This window comes from Microtus ochrogaster, linkage group LG3 (assembly GCF_000317375.1).
Source record: "Microtus ochrogaster isolate Prairie Vole_2 linkage group LG3, MicOch1.0, whole genome shotgun sequence".
Lineage (NCBI taxonomy): Eukaryota > Metazoa > Chordata > Mammalia > Rodentia > Cricetidae > Microtus > Microtus ochrogaster.
Window position 1 is genome coordinate 42,054,878 of NC_022029.1, and position 18,632 is coordinate 42,073,509.

Sequence of the window (18,632 nt, forward strand, 5' to 3'; positions counted from 1 at the left end):
ATCACTGCCAGGTGCCAGGCTCACCAGGAGGACCTATTACCCACAATCCCACTCCTGCCCCCCCCAAAGGCCCAGCTGTTTCCAGGCCCTGGTTGCAGAGCCCAGAGGTGGGGAACAGCTAGCTAGCTCCTGTGGACCAGACCAGGCAGGGAGCCATGATCCCCCAGCAACCTCAGGGCAGCACCATCTCCAGGAGTGACAGCTCAGTTTGCAATGAGGACCTGAGAAGACGCAAGCCTCCAGTTTGGGGGCTCAGGGAGGACTCAACCTTCTGAACTGCTCTTTTGAGGCACTTTTGATTTGGCAGGTAGATATGTGATAAGTAGAGGGAGTTGTACCTGGCCAAAAAGATAACAGAAAGCCTACAGATAGGGTGTGCTTAGTGCTTTGAGGCTATGGAACATCCCAGAACGTATTAGGACAAAAGCTTATAAGACCCCAGAGAGGGGCATGGAGACCTGAAGATGCACAGTGCTGCAAAGGACTTTATTGCAGGTGTAGGATGGAGCCCTGGGCAAGATTGTGAGTAGAGAGGGGTTAAGCTGAGGTCCTCTCCTTCTCAGGCAGGGAGAGGAAGGCTTAGCTGCATTAGCTGCAACAGCCCTCTGGTGGAGAAGGCACTCTGGGAGCAGAAGAGGGTTTCCAGGCCAGTGACCTTGGGCAAGAGGGAGAGGAGGTGGCAAGGACCAGGATTTGCCGAAAAGAAATGGCTGAACACAGTGGGGGATGTGCTGGCTTTGAGGCATTGAGGGAACCTCTGAGCAGAAGCATCCAAGAACTAGCTGATGGGATAGCAACAGCCCAAGAGAGCCGCAGGGCACCAGAGTGGAGGTGAGGTCTGGGGCAGCTGTTGGGATGATTGGGGACAGGTATCTGAGAGCACACCAAAGCTGTGACTGGTCCTATGCAGAGATTATCACTAGATGTCCCAGCCGACAATGACCAAAGGAAGGGAAGGCAAGGTCCCAAAGAAAGGGCACCTGGGCAGGGCCACACACCTGAGTCCATAGCAGAACCACCTTAGTGCCTGTGTCCCCTCTAGCACCCTGAACCCTGGTGTGTCTATACTGGTGCCCACTTTATTTGCCATGCCCCAGATGGAGACGTGGGGCTGTCCTCATGTTACACATGGGGAAACAGAGGCTTGAAAACCTGACATAACTTACCTCCTAATAGAGCAAGGATAAAAATGACCCACTGAGAAGACCCTGGTGGTTTTGCTTTCCCTGGGTGGTTGATGCCATCATTCCTGACCACCAGCTGAGCAATCTCTTGCTGCTGTGTCTGGAGCTCCCTGGAGGGAGGAGGGGCTTTCGTCTCTACTTCGTGGGTAGACAGTCTGATGGTTAGGGGACATGGTGATTCCTGCTCACATGCTCAAGTTCTGACTGCCAGGGCTCCTAAGACTCCAGTAGGAGGTGGCCCCTGTCACTCCTATGTTTCCCCAAACTAGGTTCAAATCCTGGGCAGCTAAAACCAATCCTAAAATGCCCATGCACCGTATAAGCTGGGGTGAGCCCCCATCCTTCCTGGGTCTCAGTCTCCCCTCTATAGGGAGAAAGGCAGTGGGTTTTCAGCAGCAACTTTTTGGGGAGACAGGGCACTTAAAATCCACTTTATTCCACCTCCCCATCTGTGCAGTCAGTAGAGCATGGGACTCTTAATCTCAGGGTCATGGGTTCGACCCCATGTTGGGTGCCAGATAAAGCGAGAAATATTGCAGGAGTTACAAATTGTCTTTGTTATGGGGATACAAGAGACAGTGGGATTCAAAGAGAAACACAGACACAAAATACCAGACCCCATATCCCAGCATTCTACCCCAGAGAGATATGAATAACTGCACAAGCTTGCTTCTGCTCTGACCTCTCCTAAGGGAAGACACCTACCCTCCAGCACCAAAGGGCCTGTTCTTAGTGCTTGAGTTCTGTCACTTGGGCCTTGCTGACCGCCTTCAGCCATGCTCCACAATCAGAAAGGTGGTGCCTCTGCAGTACCTGCGGAGGCAAGGGGATGCAAGGAGCCTGGGGAGACGTGGGAGGCAGCCTCAGTGCAGAGCTAGGATTCCTAGGTGACTGGCCGCCTCTTGATTTGTTCCTTAGTTCTCTTTCCTTTTTTCACCTTATGGGTTTTACAGTTTCATTATTATGTGTTCGACTGTATACATGATGTGGGAGGTGGGGCACACGCCACAGCATACGTGTGGAGGTCAGGGGACAACGTGACTGAGTTATTTCCTTACGAAGATTCCAGAGTTTGAAACAGATTAGCAAGCCGTCTGGGTGAGTTCCTTTTCCCTCTGGGCTATCTTCCTGCCCTAGTATGTTTTCATTAGCATATGCTGCTAATGATTCTGTTTGTTTTGTTTTGTTGAGACCACAAATAATTAGGTTTTGCTGTTTATCTTCCTCCTTCTCCCTGACTACACTGCTGCCCCTAGTAACTCCTTTCCAATTTCATGTCGCATCTGTCCTTCCTTTGCCACCAGGCTCACACACCTTCCTTAACATCCCCTGCTCCCTCGCCTCATCTCCCATGCCATTTTATATACCTATAAAATAGTCTATACCCACTCTCATATTCTCTTATTTACGTACATTAACAATAAAATTAGGATCAAATATGACATTTTTATCTTGCTGAGTCTGGGTTGCCTCATTTAATATAATGCTTTCCAGATCCATCCATTTTTCATAGTTTCAGCCTTTCTTTACAGCTGAGTAAAATTCTATTGAATTTTACCACATTTTCATTATCTAGTCATCCGTTGATGGACATCGGAGCTGGTTTCATTTCCTTGCCTTTGTTGATACTGAATTCTCTTAGTTTTCTTATCTGCGTGAAGAGAAAACACTGACTTCATGGGGACATGTCAAAGTGAAGAGGGAACAGTGTTCGAGTCCGCGTTAGAGTTCCCTGTGGCCTCTAGGGAACAGTCAGCGAGAGGCAGGAGGAGTGGGGCAGTAGGCAGTGATCTGGGGCCTGGGAGGAGGAGCACCCTTGTTTGGGGCCATGATGGGCACATCCCACACCACAGAGGTTGTTATTCCGAGATGGTGTGGCCTCTGCATTGTATCTTGGAAGGAAGCAGTCTGTCCATCCCACCTGAGACTATGGTGACCCAAGGCTGCCAGAAGGAGGCAGAGTTTTCGACCTTCAGAAGGCTTCTCTACTTTTGAAGGGTGGGTTGGAGCAGCCATTACCTTGCAAGAGCATTGAGTTGAAATCCAGGCCTAATTCTCGCAATGACTACTTGTCTTCCTCTGGCAAGCTCTTTGGACCTCCAGTTCTGTGCTTTAGGAGGCTCCCCTTTCCCTTCCTGTCCTTGGTTCTAAAGCAGCCTGTTTCTCAAGGTCCCCAACTCACCCCCTTTTTTAATCTCTTCACAGGCTGTCATCATGTCTGGCCAATATCATGGAAACAGGCCCATTGAGCATTGCTAGGGATGGCTGGAATGAGTTGCACTGAGCACTGAGAAGCAGAGCCTAGTGAGCAAGAAGTGATATCCACAGTGAAGTGGATCCCACTTACTCTGCCCTCCTTCATGGACCTAGTGTGATCACCATTAAATTGCTCAGTGTGTCCATAACTCAGCTTCCCCATTGTCCCCTATAAGTACAGGCTGCTGTCCCCACTCTGTCCACTCAGGAATGGCAGGACTCAATGGGTGAAAAGCCCTGTGGAACTAGGAAGCATAAGCCCAGTGTAGACAGCCAAAACCTGGAGATCAGTATCCACACATTACAATAGGGTGGCCATCCTCTGGCCCTAGGTGTCATGGGCAGATGGCTCCGAGAGGCTCTTTCCCATCCAGTACCCAGTTTAGGCAATGGCAGCTTCCCAGCCTTAGCACTTCAGCCCAACAAGCCTTTTAAGGCAGACTGGGACTGAGAAAGTGCAGACATCACCAGCCACCTGATCTCTGGTCACCTACTTCCCAAAGGTTATGATAAGACCAAGAAAATGTGTAAGCTGACCCTAGATCCAGCCCATCCGAACTGTCCTGTACAGAACCACTCCTTTGGGGAGGTCCACCTCATTTGGGAGGCTTGGGAACTCTCTGTCGGCATCGTGACTGTGTCTCAACCACCCAGCTCTGTCGATGCCTCCACGGCGGTCTCTTCTGCAGGAGTCATTCCATTCATTATTGCTGCCCGTGCCAGGCAGTGGAGGCTAGCGTGGGAGAAGCTGGTGAGACTTTTTTCTCACCAAGCAAGAAAAATGAGAGTCAGTCAAATGCCTTAATCTGTGGCACTTGGACATCAGGTAACAGGGAGATTGAAGTGGGCTATGTGGTCCCTAAGGTATTTCCTTCTATGAATGTGGTCACTAGGAATCCCAGCAGCCCTCAGAGATGGCACAATTGGCTGCAGGAAACATAGGCACAATGGGTAAGGCTCCTTACTTCCAGAAAAACAAACAAACAAAAAAACTGGCTCTATGGCATCTCAGGAGGATGTGTTCCCCAGGGAAGGCCCACACTTGTGGGTGACCACAGATATGTCACTTCCTTTCCCTTTTTGGATCTCAATAAACAAGATGAGGGATAAGTTTCCCTCCCCTCTTACGTTCTCAAGGAATTGCCCACTGACTCAGTTTCTAATACGCCCCCTCCCCCCAGAGCAACAAAGACTATCTGGCAAGTAAAGGATGCTGCCCACGGTGTTTGCCTTTTGAGATTGATGCTCCGCAGGACAGGGGCTTGGACTTTGGTGGTTGGAGTTTCGGCAGTGGGGTTGGCCTGTCATTGGATATGTGAGATACTTAGTTGTCTCCTTTGCAAGGGTTGCTCAGTGTGGTAGGGTTTGTCAATCCTTCTCTTGGCTTTTACGAGCCTCACTCTTTTACTTTCCCAGTATCCGAGGCAACAACGTCAGTCTTGGCCCATCCCTTTGTGTTCAGTTCTGTTCCGCGTTCAAGAAGGGGCCAGATGAGAGGGAAATATAGGCCTTGCTTTAAGGAATCTCAGCCTGGAGATGAAGTATCTCACTCCAGGCAGCCTGTGGACAGGGTCGGAGCAAAGGGCCCTTTAAAACAGGAATTAGCAAAACAACAGTCCTTGCCCAGTATGTCCCAGGCAGAGGTGAATAGCTGGACCCTTGGGGGCAGCAGCAGCTATAGAAGCTGCTGTGGGAACCAGGCTGACACTGATCTTCGTGGACGGGAGCTCTCCAAGGTCTTCACACCTACAGCGCTGGTGATCCACTTGGCGCCTTGGTTTTGCTGTCCGTGGTGCTGAATGGGCCAAGCCTGAGTCCTGCCTTCTGTAAATATGACTTCCTTTAGTCCCTACCTCCCTGTTGCCATCACCTGCTCTCCTTTCCAAATAGCCAATGACAACATCTCTCCTTGAAACACATCCTCATTCACTCTTTCTCCTATGTTCAACCTGCCTCTTTAATTATTTCCCAAAATGGTTCACTGCAGTCTGTTTTACAAAGTCCCCGTCTATCAGTGAGGATATGAGAAATAGAGGTGGTATTATAGGGAGCATTTGGATTATGGAATCTTGGGACTGTCAGAATGGCTTCATGGTTGTCATTTAACAAAATGGAAAGGCGCACCAAGTAGATAAACAACCTACCTAAGATGTCAATGATTTGGAGTGGGGGGGGTATCAATGGGGATGACTTTTTCTGAGAGGGGAAGCTGAGACAAAAGGGAGAAGACTTGGCTATGGTCACCTAGCCACAAAAAACAAAATTAGAGATAAATGATAGGCTCCCATCCCCCAGTCAGGCTTCTGAACCACTTTGGGTGAACCTTTGACCAAGGAATTATCAGCCAACCATTGCCACCTGAAATGGGGAGAGCCTGTTGCTTTGTCTTGTGCCACCCTGGGGATCCCTGCCTGTAGCATCCAGAGTCTAAGTTTCAACAGTTCAATGACACTCTGGGGATTCCCCACCTGTAGCATCCGTATCCTAATGCCCCTAGAAGGCCACACCACACACCATTGACATCGATCCTCAGCAGGTGCACCTGTGTTACCATGGCAACCGGTACCCACCTCACTGCATCCAGCCCCACAGTTCTGGCTTGGTCATCTGCCCTCAGACTGCATGTGTCCATCCTCCTGTGGTTTAGGGGGAGGAGGGAGCAGGGCTCCTCCACTCTCCTGTCCAAGGCTGTGCCTGAGGGCTTGGTGCCCTCATTAGCTGTAGCAGACAGCTCCCTCAAAGAGCAAGCACATCTGTCTTCCAGTCTTCTGGCACCCAGTGTTGATAGCCAGAAACTCATCCCCAGACAGCAGTGGGCCCCCAGAGGGAACCCTTTACACTCTCACATACCACATTTCAGATAACAATTTTCAAGGCTTAGCAAATCTAAGTCAGTTCAGTGCTGTCCACATGCACTGTCCACATGCACTCCAAGTCTTGTTCCAGAGGCACACAGTAGCCCCAATACGAACCCTGCCTACTTGTCTGTCATCAGGGAGCTTATGCTTAGTAGCAAAGGGAAGGAATAGGTTCAAAGAGACAGAGCCCACATTGAATCATGGCGAATGCTCTAAAATAGACCCCTTGTTTTTCAAACTACGAGTTGTGTGACAATAGTGGACTGTGAAATTGATTTGGTGGGTCATGACTGGCATTTGTATATGAAGCAAGTAGATGGATACATTAGAACAGAGTAGAATGGAAGGCGTGATGGCTGTGGTCAAACTAAATTTTCCTTGGTGAAACTGGATCCAAGCACTCCCGTGCACATGTGCGTGTGTGTGTGTGTGTATATTTGATAACACAAAAATGTATGTGTTAATGGAGTCCGAGGGCAATAAAAGGTGACGTGCTGTGTTCCAAGAAGTGAGACTCTCTAGAAGAGGTACTTAGAGGAAGCGGAATGATGGATTCAGATATAGAGCATCAGACAGGCCCTGTGGAGGAGCTGGCACTGGGCCAGTTTGAGGACAGGCGGGAGTTGGTTAAAGAACAGAGCACGTGCAGAAGTGTCTCGGGGTCTAGGGCAGCATCGATCTGAGCATGCTCTAGGCCTGCTAAAGCAAACGTCAGCTGTGTATGAGTGCTAGGCAGACATGGGGTCCAGGGGTAGAGAGAATCGTAATATCATGCCAAGAAAGTTGAACTTCATTCTTTAGAGTGATAAAGAGAGACTTATTGATGGTTTTTAAGCAGGCATGTCATGTAATCAATGGTCAGTACCACCTTTCTTACCAACAGTGACGGAGGTGTCCCCACAACATACCAGGTAAGGGATATCACTGAATAAAGAAGTGCATGACTTTGGAAGTCCGGGTCTTGCTACATTTGATATGTATGAGTGTTCTGCCTGCTTGTATGTCTATACACCATGTGTGTGCTTAGTGCTGAAAGGGGTCAGAGCCAAGTACTGGATTTCCTGGAATTGGACTTAGGGGTGACTGTGTGCCACCAGATGGGTGCTAGGAAACTGAACCCGGGTCCTCGGCTGGTAACCACTGATCTCTTTCTGATGGGGACTGAGCACTGGAGAGGTGTTGGGGCCTCTCGTTGAGGGTTACAATCATTGTGAGGCGCCACAGGCTGACGCAGGATCCTGACAGACATTGGCTTCATGCTGATAGACCAGAGGCAAACTTTTTTAAACCCTAAATTTGAAAAATCTATTGGCTTGGAGCACCAGATTGAAGAATAATTAAGCTAATAGACTCTCCCCCCTCCATTGTTTTCTGCTCTTTGGCAATGCTCCTTAGTAATCCCATCTCTCTGAGCTCACTGTCAGTTCAGGGGAAGTGAGTTTCTAAGTAACTTAATATTTTTTTTTCAGAACTCAATGCATCCACAAACAATCTAAAGTTTCCCCCTGCAGCCCCATGACTCTGTGCTCTGAGCTATTTATTTTAATTAGCTTTATATTGTATATCTAACATGAGCCAAAAAAGAAAACCCATGAACAGCTGCCCATTAGCCCGTAAGCAGTGCCCTGGAACAAATCACCCCCAAACAATGGATTGTTAGGAATTGCAATCAAAGGGGAGCTGAGCTCCCTGCTAACAGTGTGCTGCAGAGAAGAGGCTGGGAAGGGCTTTGAGAGATCTCAGGGAGGAGGCCCCCTCCTGCCTGGAGGGTGTAGAGGTGGGCTATGGAGAGAGCTGCTTCAGATCGAGGCTTCACGGGTTAGAGTTCCATTGAACCTTGTCTCTGAGCATTTTCGGCCTTCTTGCTTTATGTCTGATGAAGCCCAAGCTTCTGTTTCCTGGACACTGCTGCTCCAAAGTGTCCTGTTGGATACCACATTCAGTCTCAATGTGAATACCGGCTCCCTGAACATAGACAGCACACAGTGACCTGCAAAGTGGTCCAAGTTCCAGGGCAAGAGCACAGCCTCGCATCGCCAAACTTCTGTGTTACCACAATCTGGTGACCTAGAGGTTAAGAACACAAAACCCAGAGCCAGACCTTGCAATCTTGGTATTCTTGCCTCTTCCTATGCCTCAGTTTCCTCCCCTGTAGAAAAAGGATCAGAACAAAGACTGTGTGGCAAATGTATCTTGTCCATTAGACTCAGTTTAGGTGAGTGCCTGGGCAGGCAAACACATGCCGTGTAAGTGGCAGCTATTGTTGGAATGCAGAAGCTGCTACTGGAGAAGGGTATGGGGTGCACATGGGAAATGATGGAAGCTGGGACGGAAATTGTCTGTTGTGCTAAAAGCAGCCAATCTTCAGCCACAACCCAGGACTCACAATTGGGTTCAGTTTTGTAGCGGAGGAAGAAAATGAAAGGAGGTGCACAAAGAGCTGGTCAAAGAGTATGCCTGAAGTGGGTTTTAGCATGCCTTGCAGCTACTGTGTAAGATAAAGCCCTTTATGTAATTTTCATATAAATGACTCATGTAAGCTTTCAGATATGCATTGTGTTTTCAGGTCCAGGGGAACTAAAGAATGTGGACCTTATCCTGCAGGTACCAGGGAGGCAGGGAGGGCTTTTGAGGAGGAAGCATGACCTGAGTCTCAGTGGTTGGCATCTTCTCTAGGCAATGCCTACCGAGAATGCTTGGAGAATGGGACGTGGGCCTCAAGGATCAACTACTCACACTGTGAACCCATTTTGGACGACAAGGTGAGTGACCCTGCTTTCCCCCACCCAGGTTCGCATAGAGTGTTAGGACTCAGGGTGAACACAAGGATCTTGTGGCCAATAGGACCAGGCTTTGTCTTGCCCAGACCCTCTTTTCTGCAGGTCCTGTCCTCCACAGAGTCCCCCTCTGAGAGAGCTTGAGCTGGTGGCATGAAACTTGGAAAGGGTACAGCCATGTAGTCGGTGCCCACTGCAGCTGGTGGGTTCTGTGAGAGCGCCCTTTCCTCTTCCACCGAACCTCACTTTCCCCGCCTGGAATTTAGCTTCTACTATTCCATGGAAAAACAGGTGCAGCCTCATCGGGACTATCTGGCAGGGAGCTGGGCCTGCCTGGCCCTTGCCACCCAGCACTGACTCTTGCTATAGAAATGGATTCAGTGCTGCCAACGATCTCACCTCCCTTACCATCAGGTGTAGTACCGTGACCCAACCCAGGGAATTACCTGTGCTAGGCAAACACCCTAACTCTGAGTTCCACCTTCAGCAAGCTGTGCTTCACTTCTGACCCAAAATGGTATGTCCCAGGCCCATCCCCCGCCCCCCATCACTCCTCCAAGGAAGTCCCCAGTTGGTCTGAGCTCTTTCCCAGATAAAGTTCAAGTGCAGAGGCTGGAACATTCACCTCTTCTGAGAAGTAGTTCACAGGTGTTCCACAGAGGACTCAGGGGAGCAGGAGGAAATCCATACAACCTGGATAGGAAGAAGCTCTCTCTTGGCAACCCTCCGTCCTTCCTCTATGTCCTTACAGCCCCTCGGGTGGTGATATAAGCTAGACTGACTTATATTCCAGCTAAGTGTTATTCTGGTGTCCTGCAATGCATATCGTCATTGCTTGGCTCAGGGACCAAACCCAACCCACCTCTCTGGGCCTCCCGTAGGTCACTGCTTCTAAGGTAGGAGGGAAGGTTGTATATGACATAGTATAGTAAGGGCCATCTCACCCTTGGTTGCTCAGCCAGCAGGGGTCTGAGGAGCCAGATGTGGCACTGTAGAGCCTCAAGTGTTAATTTAAGTTTGTATCTACAGCTCTAGGGCATCTCAGAATAAACTGTGCCCGCTGGGCAGTGGTGGTGCACGCCTTTAATCCCAGTGCTTGGGGGGCAGAGGCAGGTGGATCTCTGTGAGTTCGAGGCCAACATGGTCTACAAAAGAGTTCCAGGATAGCCAGAACTGTTACACAAAGAAACCCTATCAAAGACCATGTCCAAATGTGCTCTTAAAAATTCATGTTGGGAGGCCTGACCACGGCTTCTGTGGGCGTGGATGTATGTTGCTGAGGACTGAGCCCAGGATAAGCTCTCTACCGTTGATCCTCAGCTCCAGCCTCTATTTTATTTTGAGTCATTAAGGACCAGGTAGGTCCTCTTAACTCAACCTCCCAAGTAACTGGGTTACAGGTCTGCACCTCCGGGCTTCGGCCATTTATAATATCAGAACCACCAGGCCAACAAGGGGAAGAGTGAGAAGCCGGGATTGGAGGAGGTACTTAGGGCCTCTGTTGTCGCAAGGTCAGGACAGCAATGACTGGAGCACCAGCCCTACTCCCACATAGTCATGTTTCTGTCTGTCTGTCCAGCAGAGGAAGTATGACCTGCATTACCGAATCGCCCTCATTGTCAACTACCTAGGCCACTGTGTTTCCGTGGTGGCCCTAGTGGCCGCTTTCCTGCTCTTCCTGTTCCTGCGGTGAGTCCATCTCCACCCTGCTTTCTCTTCTGCACCCCTGCTCCGTGAGCCAACCCTCCAGTACCTCACTGTCTCCTCCATTCTGGGGCCCGGGAAGAATGGACAGAGATGGGCTAAGCCAGGTGCTGGAGCCGCCTGAAGGGTGGAGAACAGGCACAGCTGTGACCACCAGGGGGGACTTGGGCTCTGGTGCAGACCCACCTCATCCCAAGTCTTTCACAGGGGGTCCTTACCCTGCTGACCCCCAGCCCAAGCCCCAGCCAGACCGGCTAACCCTGACCTGGGCCTCCACAGGAGCATCCGCTGCCTGCGAAATGTGATCCACTGGAACCTCATCACCACCTTCATCCTGAGGAACGTCACATGGTTCCTGCTGCAGCTCATTGACCACGAAGTTCACGAAGGCAATGAGGTCACTGCCGGGAGCCGCAGACTTGGGGATGCCTGTCTTGCTGCCTGATAGTCTGTCTCATGTAGTGACCCACCATGGGCCAGGCCTTGGGACTTGCTCCCAGCTAAAACCATCTCCGATTCCCTGCCCCTACCTGCTGCCCTTATCCACCTTGCATGTCCAGGTTCCTTAGAGGAAAAGGAGATGCTACTAACTTCTAACATAGGGCTGGAGAGATTGATTCCCCTTCCACAGACATGGAAATCAAAGCCCAAAAAGGTGAAGGTTGCACATTGGTATGGTACCTCCACACCGTGGTCCCAATTAGGATTTGTGTCAACTGTTACTTCATAGTGTCCAAGTCACTATACAACTGTAGACTGAAAGAAGGCCAACCCCAGTCTTTGGCATATCTCAGTACATTTTTTTTTGGCTGGTCTGATCCTGAAAATACACATGCACGCATGTACACACACACACACACACACACACACACGCACGCACGCACGCACGCACGCACGCATGCACACACGCACGCACTGGTTTGATCCTGAACTCTGCCTGGCCTGAAGTCTGCCTCAGGGCCCTCAGAGCCAGGCCAGTGTCATGAGGTGTCAGGTATGTTCCTGGCCCAATGCTGGCTGGAACTAATGAGACCGCACTTCATCTGCAAAAAAGGGAAGCTTTACTGTTTAGGGTTCATAGCCTCCCGCCCACTAACACCCTTGAGAACAAAGGAGCCAGCAGCTCCATGAACCCAGGATTAGTGCTGGGGTTATAGGATAGAGCCATGGGTCAGCAGGCAGCTCAGCCTAGGAGCGGTACCCAGGAGTCAGGTGGCTGGCCACGCAGGGAGGAAGTAGGCTGCCCAGGGCTCCCCTCACCCAGTCAGCTGCTGCACCCACGTTCTTCACTCGCTCACGTTGCCCATAAGAGAGACCTGTGATAAAGGAAGCCACAGGGATGGAAAGGCATGGCTGGGACCCTGGCCCAGAGGAGTCTACTGGGTGAGTCTGGGCCAGTGCCCATCCTCCCTACATCCATGAAATATGCTCTCAGGGGCATCTCCTCATTCAGAGGAACAGGGAAGGACGCTGCCCTGCTGAGAGGCCACACAATGGCAGCCCTGACCACAGCTCCCACTCGTGTCTCAGTGCCTTCCTTTCTCCTCACCACTGGCAAAGTGGTTGCCTCGAGCCTCAGAGAAGTGCCAGCTTTGTATAGGCCTCAAAACCAGCAAGACCGTGCACTCCCCCCGCCCCCATGAGCCAACCTAATACCTCAGTGGCCAGGGCCCCCACTACTCTTGTTCTGAGGACTTGTTTCCCGTACATTCTTTTTATTTCTTGGTTTTGTTTGTTTGTTTTGATTCTTCGAGACAGGATTTCTCTGTGTGTCCCTGGTGGTCCTATAACTCACTCTGTAGACCAGGCTGGCCACAAACTCAGAGATCCACCTGCCACTGCCTCCCAAGTACCGGGATTAAAGGTGTGCACCACCACTGCTCAGCTTGTTTTCATTCTTTTTAAGGGAAAGTTCAAAGTCTATCCCTAATTGGACCCAATTTGACTAGCTGTGTAGCCAAAGTGATCTGAACATTGAGAACAGGGCTGTTCTGACCCAGCTCTGTTTGCAGGAAGCCAACCAGTCTCCCTTTGTAGACTGAAAAGAGACATCAGGCATGGTGATGTCAGCCTGTAATCTCAGCTACTTGGGAAACTGAGAAAGAGTTTTACAAGTTCAAGGCCTTTCTGGGTCACATAGTGAGTTCATGGCCAGCCTGGACAATTTCGTGAAATACTGATAGAAAATACAAGTATTTTCAAATGTCTTAAAAGGGTAGGACTGTAGCTCAGAATGCTTGCCAAGCAGGAGCGAGACCTGGGTTCTGTCCCCTACAGCACATAAGCAAAAAGAGACCGAAGAGGTGGGGGTGGGGGAGAAGAGCTGCCCAGACATGAGGGTGGGAGGCTGAGCTACCCCACTGAGAGTTGATATTATTTGGAACCCTGCCGGTGAGCCCCAAAGCGGGAGGTCCCTTGCCTCTCTGTGGGACCCGCTCTGCTGTCCCAGCAGCTCTCATCACCCCGCCCCACACGCAGGTCTGGTGCCGCTGCATCACCACCATCTTTAACTACTTCGTGGTCACCAACTTCTTCTGGATGTTTGTGGAGGGCTGCTACCTGCACACTGCCATTGTCATGACGTACTCCACGGAGCACCTGCGCAAGTGGCTCTTCCTCTTCATTGGATGGTGTGAGGGTCCCTGGGCAGGAGGACCTCCTGTGGAAAGGGGCACCACTGATAAAACTCCCCCCCCCTTTGTCTTGAGACCGAGGACTCGAACCAGCTGCCTTGCTACTCCCGCAGCTCCTGTCATTACCCTATGCCGTCCTGACCCATGCCCCATACAGCTCTACCCGCCATGCCCCTGCTCCCCCTTAGGATGCATCTGCTTTCTCCATTCTGCCCCCAAACCCTCCAGAGGGCATTCCAGAAAGCCTTCCTCTGCTTGGGAAGAATGGCTGAGATTTGGGGCAGGAGCTGAGACAGGCACCATAGGGTCACAGGTGGCCTGTAGTTAGAAGACCAAACACATACCCCCAAGCCCCTTGTGATCTCCTGCCTTGATACAAGAGGGTCTTTATGCGTCTGTCCACCCTGTGCAGCCCATGTCTCTCCTTTCAGGCATCCCCTGCCCAATCATCATCGCCTGGGCACTCGGCAAACTCTACTATGAGAATGAACAGTAAGTGGGACAGGCCAGCATGGGGGTTTCAGTTAAGATAATTCAGTCAGCCTTGGCTCTGGTCCAGCGCTGGGAGAGGTGGAATCACAACCCTTACCTGAGCAGACCTCTCCTTCGTGGTCCTCGGGCAGAAAGAAATAGGTCCTCCCCCGTGAGTCCGCATACACCAGGCTTGCACAGTGGCTCTGTGGAATTCAGTTCAGCCTTCCTTCCATCGGAGGCTGAGACACCAGACCACAGCCCTTATGACAGTAGCTCCCCATGAGGTCACAGGGCAAGAGGGAGCAAGTGGCATTTAGGGTGTGGAACGAGACTAGGATCCCATTTAAGGACCCTAGCACTAGGAAAGGCTCATAAAGACAAACACTGCTCAGAAAGTGGGGGGCTGTCTTGGTAGGTGATAAGCTTTCACTCAGAGGAGCTGTCAAACAGAACAGAAATTTGGGGTGCTCTGAGATGGCTCTCTGAGGCTGCCGTACACTGGGTGACCTCTGAAGGTTGGCACTTGCTGACAGAGTCAGGAACTTAGCCTAGCCTTTCTTCTGGGTCCCAAAGCGTTTCCAGCAGTCAGCGAGTCTGACCAGGCAGTAGGTTGCTTTCACTGAGAGTAAGAAGCCCAGGACTAGAGAAGACCCCACTTGGACACCTGCAGCTTTGTGCCAAGAGTGTCTGGCATTCGTGTTCTATAAACAACAGGTGGGACAGGACAACTCGGTCCTAGACCAGTGAAGGAGAGCTCAGCTCTTCCTTGCTTCCTATACCTGCTGCATTCCCTATCCTGGGTCCCCACAGCCTGCAGCAGAGTAAGGGACTGCAGAGGAGGCCACAGGCAAACCATGAGACTGGCCCCCCGGAAGGTCAGCTGCAGTCCCACCAGATACAACAAAAGACGGGGAAGGGCCTTGCAAGGGCAGCGTCTGCCAAGAACTTCCCTGGAGGTTGGGCTCAGGAAGGGTCCCTCCAGAGGGGCCTAGCTCTGAATTGAGAATGGCCCTCTGGGCATTGCCCAGCAAGTCACCTCAGCTGCCCTGTCTTTGCAGGTGCTGGTTTGGCAAGGAACCTGGTGACTTGGTGGACTACATCTACCAGGGCCCCATCATCCTCGTGCTCTTGGTACGTCCTTGGGGGATTAAAGGGTTAGGGCACTAGGAGCTAGCAGGAGATCCACCCAGGCAGAGACACAGTCAAAGACCTGGCCTGGGCAGCACCCTGTACTGCTCCCGTGCCCTGCACAAGGCACCCAGCTTCCATCCCACTGATCCTCTAGGGGTTCTCTAGGGGGCCACCTGCACATGGCTCCAGACTTTGTTTGGCATCTTCTCTGGGTGGAGAAATGGTCCGACTGGTCGGTACTAGTGCCTTTCTGGGTTGTAAGCTCCGTGCCAGGTACAGTGCTGAAACGGGAAGGTAGGCAAGCAGCTGGTACTAGGGAAAGGTGGGTTCAGCATAGAGCCAAGTTCCTCAGCCCCCAGGAACACCCTCTAGGGCCCCGCCCCCCGCCCTCAGGCTGGCAGCAGATTCCAGAATACAGCATAATGAGCGATTGTTCCTAGGCCAGCTCCCCGCCCTTAGCCAAGCGTATTCGCATCTAGGATATAATTGCCATCACATCTTTAATCCACAACAAGCTTTAATTAAGATAGAGTTTAAGTAGGGGCTGCAGGAAAAAAGAGTCCATTATATATCATACATTAAATATATATATACAAAAAAAGTCCCATAAGAAATTGGCATTTACATAAGATTTATTTCAGGCTTCTGTGTATACCAGCTCTCTTAAAGGGTCATGGCGCCTTCTGGCAAACTCAGAGGATGCCCTCCTCTTGCACACAGCAGGTGCCTAGCGGGGCCTACCTTTGTCTACCATGGCGACAAGTACCATTTATCTCTTCCTTTTCCTGACTCTCTCCTTCCTGTGACGGTTGGAGTCATTGGACCCCATCTTTGGAGTGTCCTTGATGGACATCAGCCGAAGCTGACTGGAAAGGTCTTCCACCCACCTTCAGGGCACCACTCACTGAAGAGGCAGAGGCTGGTCTTTGTCAGCTGTGAGGGAAGGATTGTCCTTGGACTGGCAGCTGCAGTGACTCACTCACCCCTCAGTGTGAACAAAAACCTCCCAGCCAGCTGCCAGGAGCTCATGTAAAGGGATGGGGCTTTTGAGAAACCTGGGACCCAGCCAAGGAGGCTGGCCTGGACGGGAACCAAAAGCTTGGGAATGAGCTCCTGCCTAACGCTGCTGTTCAGGTAGTGAGGGGAACCATAAAGAAGGAAGGAGGGGCAGTTTGGAGTCCGGTTCCCTACTACCCAAGTCTGCCCACGTCTCCTGCTGTGTACACCTTTCCTTTGGAGCCAGTTACTTATATACTAGCAGAGGCTTCCAGGATCTGAGTTGAGCCCTTCTACAGGTCCTGAGTGTCAAGTCGGGTGTGCACAGCTGCTGGCAGGGGACCTGTGCTATCAGAACTTCCTCCCTGTGCTAATCAGCTCCGTGCATGTAGTCATGCATCTAGTGGGGACCAATCTCCCAGGGGCTGTAGCTGCTAGCTGAGTCTATCTCGAGGGGTTCCTGGGCTGTGTAGACCCATGGAGAGCAGAGAGGTGTGGTCCTGACGTAGGTGTGGTGCAGGGAGTTGCAAGGTGGGTGAGAGTCGAAATGATGAGGCAAATGTAAAAAGCCTGGAGAGGCCTGCTCAGAACCAGGCTAGGGCAGAGTAGAGATGTCCCCTAGGTCTAAGGCGGCCAGCTTAAAGATGGCAAAAGGCAAATCTGAAGAGCACAGAGAGATGAACCAAGTCACCTGTTCTGTTATCTTGTCTTCTCCCCTACCTGCCACATCAACCCCTGCCTCCCTCTCAGTGAGGATCTGGCAACAATGTGGCTCCGTGAGCAAGCAGCATGCCGTACTAAGAAGTACTTCCCCTTCAGCAGGCTTGGGAGCTCTGGGGGTGCAGGGCAGTGATCTGGCTTTGTACTTTCACTGCCTTGAATTAGAGTGTTAGGCAGGGCTGTGCCATGTGCACTGTGGGATAAGTAGTGGCTGTAGCCCCTGAGTCTGTAGTGTGATCCTGAGGGAGCTCTGCCCTCTTGGTTCCATGCTCTCCCACTATAACGCATGGGTGCAGCATATGTCTAGGGGACTCAGATACATGCTGGCTGTCTGGACTCTTTCTCAGCAGGTCCCAGAGTACTCAAAAATTCTCTAGGACAGACCTCCAGTGGGGAGGGCATCTGAGCTGCTGAGCGTGAGAGAAAAGCCAGTTTCTTTCTGCCCACATTTCCCTGTAGCAGAAGCGTGTGGAGGGGCTAGGAGAAAGGGGTTTCTGAAGCCAGGGCTGCAATGTATGGCTTGACAAATCGTTCTGTTGCACCCTGGGTATCCATAAAGCCTGGTTGGTGGTGGGGCCTGCCTGTAAAAGAGGCTGGAGCTTGTGAAATAGCTGTGTAGTGTTTGTGACTACGCTTGGAACGGTGTGAACACCAGGTCTTCATTGTTGGGCTCTAGGCATGCGTAGGCCTTCCGCGGCCCGTCCTGTCACAAGAGTGTCGAGACTGAGATGCTCTGTGAGAGTCAAGATCTTCTTGCATGGTGGCTGCTTTGATAGCGACCACCACCTTCCAGGCTCAAGCCCCCCAAGGCCTAGCACCCACCCCCTCCGCTGAGCCTCCTGGGGAGAAGGAGATGGAATGCAAGTGTCCATGGCGCTGAGCCACCAATGCGAGGGGTGTGGAAAGACGAGACTGCTCAGGGGAAGCTTCTTCAAGAGCTAGCCTCACCTGTGCTGCTCCAGCCCCTGAAACTCCAGCCATGTGGTCCACCTTAAGAACATTCCAGGCTGCAAGGGAGTTGTTGGCGGAGATGGATTTTCCTGCATGGGCTTTCAGGTGCTTCTTCCTCCTGGAGCTTGTCTTGACTCCCACAAGCAGCATTACATTGGCCACCATCAGGGGCTGGCTCCTCCACCCAAGACCCCTCTCTCCTGGCCTGGACTCTGCGTGAAAACTCCTATTTTCACAGCTAATGCTGTCATTGGTTCTCAGCTTACTGTCTTGCCATTTCTCCAGACCTTTCTAGTGAGTCTGTAGGAAAAATGCAGTCCCTCCCCATCTGCAGCTAGGCCATAGCTCTCTGGGAGCAGGTGCTGTGTCTGCCTGTCCACATACCTTTCACTGGTACCCAGCACAGAGGCTGGCATGGCAAGACGATTGGTTGAGTGCAAGAATGCTTAAATAGAACTAAGATCCAGGTTGGACCGTGTCTGGGTAGGACAGCTCATGGAGGAGATGGTATGTCTTGCTTTGGCATGCAGGGTAGCGTCTAGGGTGGAGACATGAAGAGGTCTGTGTGGGCTGGAGTGGTCAGCAGGCTCCCTAGAGAGGAAGGAAGGTGTCTGATGTAGACACCATAAAGGAGGAGCCTAAGAAATAAACTGGGAAGAAAAGGGTAGCTTCCTGGGAGCAGAAATCCAGGAGAGGGTAGCTTGTTAGTCAAAGGAGAAGGCCAGGTCTCCTAGATGCTCCATATCGGCCACCTTTCCTGCCTGCTCACCACAGAGAACAAGGCCCTGTAGTCAAGGGGTGCTCGGTGACCTCTGGGTGCATGGGTGAGTGGGTGGGTGGGTGAGTGGGTAGGTGAGTGGGTGGGTAGGTAGGTGGATGGATGGATGGGTGGGTGGGTGGATGGGTGGGTAGATGAATGGGTGGGTGAGTGGGTGGATGGATGGCTGG

General features: G+C 51.5%; 1 protein-coding gene across 5 annotated transcripts in view; it reads left to right on the forward strand.

Moving 5' to 3' along the window:
- Crhr2 (corticotropin releasing hormone receptor 2) overlaps nt 1-18,632 on the forward strand; it is a 39,560-nt gene that overhangs the window by 15,874 nt on the left and 5,054 nt on the right. For 2 of the 5 annotated variants that reach the window (XM_005360809.2, XM_026785866.1), the window contains 6 exons: nt 8,975-9,060; nt 10,655-10,764; nt 11,059-11,176; nt 13,258-13,411; nt 13,844-13,904; nt 14,945-15,017. In XM_005360809.2, coding sequence (XP_005360866.1) covers nt 8,975-9,060; nt 10,655-10,764; nt 11,059-11,176; nt 13,258-13,411; nt 13,844-13,904; nt 14,945-15,017 — 602 coding nt within the window. Of the gene's footprint in view, nt 1-8,974; nt 9,061-10,654; nt 10,765-11,058; nt 11,177-13,257; nt 13,412-13,843; nt 13,905-14,944; nt 15,018-18,632 lie in introns of those variants that run through there. The other 3 variants (XM_005360810.2, XM_005360812.2, XM_026785867.1) reach the window with 2 other exon arrangements.